This window comes from Cynoglossus semilaevis, unplaced genomic scaffold, assembly GCF_000523025.1.
Source record: "Cynoglossus semilaevis isolate Cse_v1.0 unplaced genomic scaffold, Cse_v1.0 scaffold2642, whole genome shotgun sequence".
Taxonomy (NCBI): domain Eukaryota; kingdom Metazoa; phylum Chordata; class Actinopteri; order Pleuronectiformes; family Cynoglossidae; genus Cynoglossus; species Cynoglossus semilaevis.
In genome coordinates, this window is record NW_007585152.1 from 8421 (window position 1) to 18573 (window position 10153).

General features: G+C 41.3%; 1 protein-coding gene across 1 annotated transcript in view; it reads right to left on the reverse strand.

Moving 5' to 3' along the window:
• Positions 1-10153, reverse strand: part of LOC103398914 (regulator of G-protein signaling 6-like) — a gene marked incomplete at its 3' end in the record, with an annotated part of 46039 nt that overhangs the window by 8338 nt on the left and 27548 nt on the right. The window contains exons 3-7 of the mRNA XM_025053879.1: positions 4465-4564; positions 3535-3585; positions 3310-3416; positions 986-1037; positions 413-477 (exon numbers count right to left, since the gene is read on the reverse strand). Coding sequence (XP_024909647.1) covers positions 413-477; positions 986-1037; positions 3310-3416; positions 3535-3585; positions 4465-4564 — 375 coding nt within the window. The remainder of the gene's footprint in view (positions 1-412; positions 478-985; positions 1038-3309; positions 3417-3534; positions 3586-4464; positions 4565-10153) is intronic.

A 10153-nucleotide genomic window follows, 5' to 3' on the forward strand; every position in this document is an offset into this window, starting at 1 on the left:
AAATATATATATATATATATATATATATATATATATATATATACATTTTCTGGTACGTGTAATAGTAGTCAGTACTGTGGTACTCCAAAATAGGTAGAAGTAGTAATACTTACTTTTTGTAAGGATCAAAACTATTTTTTAAACAAATTTCTCAATGAAAATATATAATCTTACCTGAACAAGTTGTCTAAAAACCAATGCATATTTTCGAGGGACGTTTTTTAAATTTCAAACCTTTGTCATTTCTTCACTTTGGTTTAAAAGGTCATTTTGTGCCTTTTTTTTATCATGAAGGTACACTGTGTAAATGTTCTTTGATCTTTCAGTGTTGCCAATAGATCCTACTGAGGATTAACTTAAAAAAAAAGAAGAAGATCAGGAAAAAGCCAAACCAAAGGGACAGCATACTCACAGCCTCGTAGTCAGCCAGCTCCAGTCGGGCTTTATTCTGCATGGTGCGCTTGCACAGGTAAATGGCTGGAGGGAGAAAGTCACAGAGAGGACACAGCAGAAATGAATGAAGAGGAAGAGGATTATGTGAATTGCACGAAACAAAGAACGAAAAAAATAAGACAGAAAAACAGCATGTCTGCTGATGTCGGCTGCTCTTTTTTTCACTGAGGTCTCAGCTGCGTGAACTGGAGCTAATGAACGTTCAACTGGAGCAGTGCAGCAGTTGTGTGTCATCTTCTGAAATAACAAGCTTGGCGTAAATGTCACGCAGAGAGAAGGCGGTGTGACCACATCAGCCACTCTGCCTATTTTGTAAAGCTAATAATGTCCCACAGGATCCTCCTCAATGGCTGCTCCTCAGGGACATGATTCACTGTACGGTACATCACAGGGGAGGCGTCACCTCCTCATTGATAGTGAGGGAGCGTCAACGTTTCAGCTCCGGCAGGAAGATGCACAGGTGAAAGCCTTGTTTGGAGCACGGTAGACGACAGACACAGGCAGGAAATGACAGACAGTGTGTGTGACTCACCGTAGTCTGTGTTCTCAGGCTCCCAACAGTTGGAAGGCCAGAAGTACGGAGACTGATGAAAGAAGGAAGGAAGAAAACAGAAGCAGCTTTGGTTTATAGACGTACACAGACAGCAGTGGTTAATTATGTTCCCCCCAAGACGCTGAGAGATAATTTACAATTTGATATAATTTTATGGATCCTCTCTCTCCCTGTCTGTCTTTCACACACACACTCACACACACAGAGTCAGTCTACCCTGTGTGTAATAATGAGCCTTGACGTGCATGTGCTAGACACAGCCATCAGGGGAGCAATGGTAACTACATTCTGTCCATGCATATTTAAATGTCTGTTGCAACTTATATTTTACATTCGTTCAAAGTTCATTTCCAAGTTCATCAATAATGGATGGCCCTCATTTGTCCCGCATTTTTTGTAAAAAAAAAAAAAAGAAAGAAAAAAAAAGACTTGAATAAGAAGATGGTTTGACTCAGGCTTCATTCTTCATGTCACTATTTCTCATTTTAATAATTTCCCATACTGATGACAGTTACAGTGAGGGGTTACAGAGGCGTTCATTTAATGAGCAGAGAGATTAACGTTAACTGTCATTTGGCCCTGTGATAGGCACATACATTTTAGAAAAGAAAATATAGGTTGAATATGGCAGGGGGTTCCAACTCCTGGTCCGCAGGCCTGTATTAGTCCGTAGGTAATTTGTATTAATTTACTTCATACAAAGAGAATCCTGCCATACCCATTTACGTTCTTCATTTTGAATTAATCTGGCAATGTTTTAAAATGTAGTCATTCCGACTCCAATACTACCAAAATAAAGCCTCAAAGAAGTTTTATTTTGAACATTTAATGAGTCTTCAACAATTGGCACAGTGCTACTGGTGCGCATCAGTCCTTGTTGTAAAAATGGTTGGGGACCACTGAAATATGGTAATTATTATATTTTAGGTTGCTGTTTTTTGAGGTCTCGTTAGAAAAAGAAGAAAAAGAAATAATGATAATTTTAAAGCTTTTTCACCTTTTTCATCCATTCATTTTTAAAAGTTAACATAACAATTATCTTCAATGCTTGCAGTTTTTAAGGTCAAGGTGTCTTAAAGATCTGGACCTTCCCTTAAAAAACCCCAGGTGTGTTATGTACTGAAATTTTAGAACCACTAACTGCAGCTTGTTCACTGTCTTTCAAGATATTCAAGATACGCCTTTACGGACGTCATGACTCAGGGCAGCCACCCTGACAAACGTGGTGACGTTGAAGGATTTCCTCCAGAAGGTGGAAACAAACTGTTACATAAAAACATGCGGCTACAGCTGGGCTGCAACCACATCCTCAACACCGAAAGGTGAAAAAATCTAGGTTGAACCACATGTTCCTGTACTTGTCCTATTAACAGTTCTCTGGGTTCTTTAACTACAGAACCACACACTGATAACGCACTAACAAACAACTGTATGTGTCTGCATCCACATGCTGTAAAACTGGGGAGAAAAAAAAAGAAAAACAGAAGAAAATATTCATTTAATCTGAGTCCTCTGCAGTGTGGTGTCTATTTTTAACCATCTCATAAAACCCCCTGTTACTGTTACTGTTACTGTTACTGTTACTGTTACAGTGCAGCCACAGAGTAAAGCCAAGTGTGTTTCTGTGGACTACTTTTTTAGAGCATGTGATGACGTGGGGTTGTTGCATCACAACATCAGGGGAATATTTTTAGCCACAGCTGAATGACTATGTGTGACACATGCTGCACCCCCCTCCTCCCTCCATCATCCCTTCCCCTCTTTCCTGTGCAGGAACAATGGCAGCTCTTAATCTTTTGCAATAGACTTGAAGAGAAATGCATTCTGAGGTAATAAGAAAATGCTGGAGGAGGAGGAAGAGGAGGAGGAGGAGGAGTGTGGGGTTCAGCCCTGTGACAGGAAAAGTGCACAGCCAGCGAGTGATCCGCTCGGAGCAGCCCATAGGGGAGCCTGCCTACTGTAGCCGGCTCGATTGAGATGCAAATGGCTCAGTCACAGTAATGAGTCATCACTGAGCCTGTGGCCACGAGAGCCTCCTGTCAAAGTTCATGCTGGATCAGATGGAATATGGGGGGTGGCGGTGGGGGGACAACATCTCAGTGGAACGCTGCTCTCGACCCACGGGCCTCTTCCTGTGGCCTCTGTCCTTCCCTGCCTTTCATGGGTCTACAGTAATGACCTTGCTGAGAAAAACATTTAACATAAACACGTCCCACTTGTAAAGTACCGTCATTTTATTCAGTATGTAAAACCCTCCTGGAAGTTCATCGCTGACAGAAGAGGCTTGTAGGAGATTTGTGTACCTGAAAGCGATAAAGTGTTCCGTCGTCTTTGAGCATCAGGACGTGGTCAGAGATGGGGAAAATGTAGCCGTGCGCCGCGATCAGACTCCCCAGGTGGATGGCCTCGGCTTCGGCCATGAAAGAAAGGGCACACAGAATAACAGGGGTTGCAGGTGAAATTACATGTCACTTCAAGTGAGGTTCTTTCGTGCGTACATGTGGTGACAAATTTCACAGCAGGCATACCTGGATCTTCAATGGAGAGGTTTTTCATCAGCCACTGAACAATGTCGGCCCCTGGTGAGAGTGGGACACCGGTTAGAGGTGGCGTCACAGAATTACATCTGCAGCAGGTTTGACAAAGGCAACAATCCCCCAATACAAATGGACCGTGAAGAGGTCAGTGTTGTTCTTCTCTTTTCAAAGATATTTGTCAGAGCTGGGAATAATTTGAACTCCTTTCCTTTTAGTACACTGTTACAAAAAAGTTTGTTTTCTTGTAAATTCCTGCCTATGATGTTCCATTATTAGTACTGCTGTCCTTCAGGTATAATTTTTTAGTGTAATCAATAACAGTTAAGATGTAACTGTGATTACCCAGTAACTATGATTACTCGAGATTGATTATGATTGATTGTGATTAATTGTGATTATTCGCGATTATTTGAGATCAGCACTTTAACCCAGTAAAAAGAGCTTTTTTTTTTCTTCTCTCTGTCTTTCTGCCCTCTCCTTCTCTCCGTACACCTCTGCCCCCTCTGGACACCACATTATTTTGCGCGACATTTACAACCTGGCAAAGGCAGCTGGGAGCGAGCGTGACTAACTCAGGCCTGGAGGCAACATGTAAAAGGACTCACTCGGAAACAGCCGCTGGGAGAGAAATAGAGAGGGAACGACTGCCTCGTCCAACACTGGTGACTCACTTCACACACACACACACACACACACACACACAGGAGTGCAGTGCCCAAATAACCTTTTTATGAATTGTTGTTACAAGAGCGGCGTCAGACCATTGACTGAGACGGGGTCTTTTTTTATCATCGTCTTTGTCCAAAAAGTCATTTATTAATTTACACACATTAGAGGGGACAGGATGTATAAAGGTGAGGATAGATGCAGTATTCTTAAGTATAAGTACACACACACACACAGGAACACTGTAATACTCACCTGATACCACGCTGGGGATTTTGGACAGGAAGCTTTTGACAGTCCTGATGGCTACACCGCCTGCATTCTCATCTTGTATTCGTGTAACAATGTCTTCAATCTGCGGAGGTCAGAGGGCGAGAGAGAGAGAGAGAGAGAAAGAGAGGCTTTGAGTAATTTCATGTTTATGTTTAAGGGCTCACACACCCCCACTCCACAGACATAGAGTTTGCCTGGACACTAGCATGGTGAGGTGGTGGGTTCGATTCCACCTCCACACCATGATTCCCAGAACAGGGTTGGTGTTCATGATCATGAGTTGGATTTTTAGATCGAATCCAGCCATAAGCAATCCTTAATTTTTTTTATTATCATTTGCTTTTCTTCCATATTATTTGAATTTATTTTACTTCCATAAATTTTCTATTTGTGCATTTAGCAGCCACTTTTATCCAAAGCAACCTACAAGAGAGTGAGGCACCGTTAGGGACATGTGGTTCCTCTGGGAATCGACCGCAAGACTCTTTGCTTTTTGCTTGCAAGGCAGGCGTGCTAACCGCTACACTATGGAAACATCTATATATAGATTTATATGTATAGATATACAGAAAACAATGAGGCAAAACATGGATCTTAAGTCCCCGTGCAACCTCAGCCTGCAGCTAGTGTAGCTAAGTCTATTAATATATATACGGTCTATGGTTTTGTGCTGTTCACAGAACAGAACGTTCAGAGAAACTTGATTTTTGTCTCAAACACGGTTAAAGCCAGACAGAGTCACAACAACACACTGGTCCAGAACTGTGTCATTTCTGATCATTTAAAAGATCCACTGCTTTGACTTCTCTAGTTACACACCAGCGTATACCCTGTGTGTGTATGTGTGTGTGTGTGTGTGTGTGTACGATAACCACACAGTGGGTGGATTTAGCTGAAATAAGGGCCTTGGCCAGAAGCGCTGGCCGTCACGCTGCCTCTTCACAGACGGAGATAAACATCACACCTCTGAAGAAGTCTGAGCCACCGACACATCACACAACGGCTGCCTAAAATTAGGAACGGCACAGCTCGCCACTCCACCGCTGCACAGCAGAGAACAGATCTGAGGAGCGTGCCAACGTGCAGTCACTCCAGGACATGAACACACACACCGGCACTTACAGACCAACAAACCGCAAACAAACACATGAAAAGATTTAAACATCAAAATGTACTCAGCCGGGGTCAAATATTGATGTCAGCAGCAGCGCTGTGAAGCTGCTGGAGTCGTACCAGAAATCAATCCACATCAAAAAGAGAGCGATTTTGCACAACGCGCTGCATCATCAGCAGCCAACCGTGAGCGGTACAGTAGCTGCTAAAGCCGCTGCACTGGCTATTTAATTCTTTATGACACCCTCAGCATCTGTCTAGTAAGTAGGAACGCACGCACACACACACACACGTACAGTATATGCACAGCAGTTTGCTACACTACGTCCAATTGATAGGGCAAACTTCACAGCACAGGCCACGGACTCGACAAAACCCAGAATATATCACGCTTTCCCGCTTTACCAAACAGGATGAGCATTTATTGTTTACAGTCTAGTGCTGACCACGCTTGTACCAGAAATGTTGAATTTGAACAAAGGCAGCAACTCTTTCCTGCATGGAATAAATACAAAAATACAGCAAAATATGAGAATAATGTTTTTACACAAAATAACCAAACTGAATGTTTCATTCAATTTAACAGTAGGTTTTGGGGGTTGATGCTGCTCGTCTTAATTGTTGATTTACATTCCTGAGGATGCCAAGAGGTTGGGTCATACAATTAATGTGCATTATGGGAAATGTAGTTTATGTTGAATTTTATGTTGTCACATTTACAACAGAAAGAAAGAAAGAAAGAAATAACAACAAATAACAACAAAACAACCATCACAGCCTCACGCGGTGTTCAGACTCGTGCTACTCCAGAACACCGTCAGGATGCTCCTCCCCCTTCATTCATCATTTTAACCCAGCTGATCTGTGAGGGACTCAAGCACTTGAAAAGGTTAAGGTTAAATCCATACTTCAAGGTTGAGAGCAGGTAGGATGAAGGATGGAAAGCTGATCCTCCATCTGCTAATTTCTCCTTGTCCAGTCATGTGATCTCAGCCGTCAATCAAAGATGCACCAGCGCAAATATTTTTTTCACGTAACATTTTATTTCAACTGAATTCATATTGATTAAAGTGAAATATTACAGCTGTTTTAGACTGTGTGTGGTGTTTTTAATGTTCCAGAACATGTTTAGTGTAAAAACGCTATAAAACTGCTGTGATATTGTTCCTCCTCAGATGATTACAGTCTTGTTCCTGTTCGTTGTAGGGGTTGTTCAGCGCTTACTCCGTCAGCAGAACACTTCTAAAGATAAGAATGGGGTGGAGTAAAGAAAACAACAGGCAGAGTGCAGCACATTCACTGAGCCAACGTTACAATCAAATACAATCATTCCACCTGGCAAAGCATTAAAGAGATGATTTATTCTATCGCCCAACCAAACACCCAGATGTATATGGATTTAATAATACACATAACACAGAGCGCAGAGGAAACAGAGAGCGTCAGGACGATTACCAATCTCTCACCATGAGCCGGAGAGAGTCTTGGCATGAATTATTGAACATCCACCAGAGGAGAATTACTGCTTCAAGTCTGTTGACAAACCTCTCAGAGGGCGGAGGAGAAGTTGCATCTGTGTCCTGTGTTCTGTGTCATCACAGCCTTCATACCCACGGCCCTCGATTTTCTACCCGTGAGCACGTACACGGAATTACAACAGCGCCATCAGGTGCACGACAGATTAGCATTGAAACATTGTAATCTTCCCTTTGATGCTGTGAACCGACCCTGTGTCTAAAACAATGGAGACAAAGCTTCGGGAAATCGTCAGTGTTTCTCGATCATCTCTGAAAGGACTCCTAAATCCCCGGGGGACACAACAACATGGAAGGGATTACGTTCCTTTGTTCTCACGTGTTAATGGACATTGGACTGAGTGCAGCGGCGAGAGGAAGAGAGGACTCGTTATCTCTGTCTCTCCATAGGATGAAAGAGGACAAGAAGCACTTGAAACAAGTAAAGACAGTGGACATCATATCTGCCACGCGCAAGCTAATGGTGTTGGCGGCCCGGAGCGAGGGGCTTCGGAGAGGCCAGTGTTACTGTGAAGCTGTGATAACAGCACTTTGCTCCTCGCTGCCCCCCTCTATAAATGATTATCAGGAGGACACTCGTGTGTCTCTGTCACCGGGAACGTATGTTTGCTTTCGTAGCGCACACACGTTGAAGTCTGTACCACCGCATTCGTTGGTATGTGTAGTGGGTTCTTATCTTTCTACAGCTCTGAGGGCAACACTAACTCTGTGTAGAGGTAAAGGTCAGAGGTCAACAACTCAAAAGTTAATGTAGATAAAGTAGACAGTACAGTTAGAAAAAAATCTACAACTTTCCATCAGGACAAGTCTACAAACATCAATGTCCAAATATGGCAGCACTTCCTGTTACATGGTTTTGTAATTGGAAGGTAATGAACGGAAATAACATCATGTAAATGGAGACGGTGGTGGCAAAAAATAGCCATTAAATAAATGAAAACTGTCAAAGACGCTCGCTTCTCCGGCTTCTCTCTCTTTTCTTTTTTTTACCAAGATGAAAAAAGGATGAAGCTATTAAAAACTGGCTCATCTTCAGGAATGAGACTGCCGCTTCTAAAAGACGGATCGGGCCGTAATAGAGTCATCAATGATTCAGCAGTCATCAACAGACTCAGACACAGTTTTGTCACCGGCGAAGCACTTTTGGGAACTGTGAGGAAACCGTCCTGCAGGTGACGGACCAGCACTGGGTGAAAAAAACTATGGAAATGAAGGAACGTGATGAGGCTTTGAAGAGTTATTCTGGTTTACAAAGTCACTCCATACAGTAAGTGTATGAGCAGTGATGAAAGCACAGGAAACTTTTGTCTGGTGAAACTTTGAAATTACCTTCAAATCCTGGATCTTATTATATTAAGACATTTTTATAATCTTTGGGTTTTGTTGATCACTGTGTGATGTTGCACCATTAACTGCATATACTGCAGATTTACTCTTTCAGAGCCTCGAGTCGTGTCTTTGAATCCAAAAGTTCACAGACTTCAAACTGTTTAATGCCTTGCTTTAATGTCTATTTTATTGGAATCGCACTAACTTACTTTGCTGTGTACTTTTCTGGAAAAATTGGACACTAATTCATTCATTTAAAGAACGACTTCATTTCTTCTGTATCATTTAGTCCAAAACAGTCACACGCTATAAAAAAATATAATCACAACTTTCACAGTTCCCTAATTTCTGGCACACAAATAACCGATGCATGCAATCCATCCTGGTAGCAGGTTGAATTTAATTATTTTTATTAATTTTTATTTATTAATTAATATTCAATATTTTCTTAATATTATTTAATTTGATTGCTCTTTTATCTTCATGCCACCTGGGTATAATGTAAAAAGATGAAACTGTGAAGGTAAATCACAAGAGACCGAAGCAAGTTCACCACAGATACTATAGGAATCTGCATGGATGTAACATATACAGTATGTAGAGCAAGGGTGTCAAACATAGGCCGGCGGGCCAGAACCGACCCACTTACGATGTTCTTTCCGGTCAGCTTGATGAATTTTGAAAATAAAAAATAAAAAACACTTCATGTTCTGGATATTTTTAAGGTAATGATTTATAGTTATGTTGTGATTGTACTGGTCCGGCCCACTTAACAGCTAATTAGGTTGTATGCATTTAAATTTAATGGGTGAGGCTTATATTCAGGTGCGTTCAGTAGTCCAGATATTACAGTATTTTGAGAGTACTTGTTACTCTGTAGATAATACTGCCGACTACAGCAGCATATGAGCGATGCTGTACTGTGTGTAATGTACAGTAGAAGTACACAACCTGTCATATATGACTTTACTTTGTCTGAGTGCCATTTTGACCCCTTCGCCAAACCGGGTACATAATGAAGAGAGTTCCAGCTGGTGTGTGGATCCCTGGGGAAGGAGGTGAGAATAAAGCCTGCTGGAGAGGCTCCCATCTCCCACCGCCACCTCATTCCAAAATCTCACGACATGCCAAGTCATGATGAGGAAGCTGTGGGAGTTGCTGAGCTCGATCTGACACAAGAAGGAGGGAGGAGGAAAACACTGACAGCCACATGGGGAGCCACACAGGAAGTACGCTCTGGGACTAAATAACAGTTGTTATTATCTGTCAGTAAGTGCTGTATAGTAATAAGGATTTAAATGTAATCAAAACCTTAAAAATGTTTTTATTGTACTGTATATTCATAAAAATATATACTGGACATGATATATATATATATATATATATATAGTTTATATATCATGTATATCAACATTACAACAAGTACATTTGTAAGGTATTGAAAATATTATTAGGGCTATGAAACAATTAAATACTATTTTTGATCTGATTAATCAAGAGACAACTGTGGAAAGGTCACAAATAATTGTGATTAATGGACACAATTAATCACGATTAATGACAGTTAATAGTCAAAATGAATAATGAATATTAATCACAATTAATCAAGATAGATCAAAATCCCAATATTTGTCCAAAAATATTTTAGTATTCAGTATTTGTTACTAAGTATGATTAAAATATATAAAGGTATA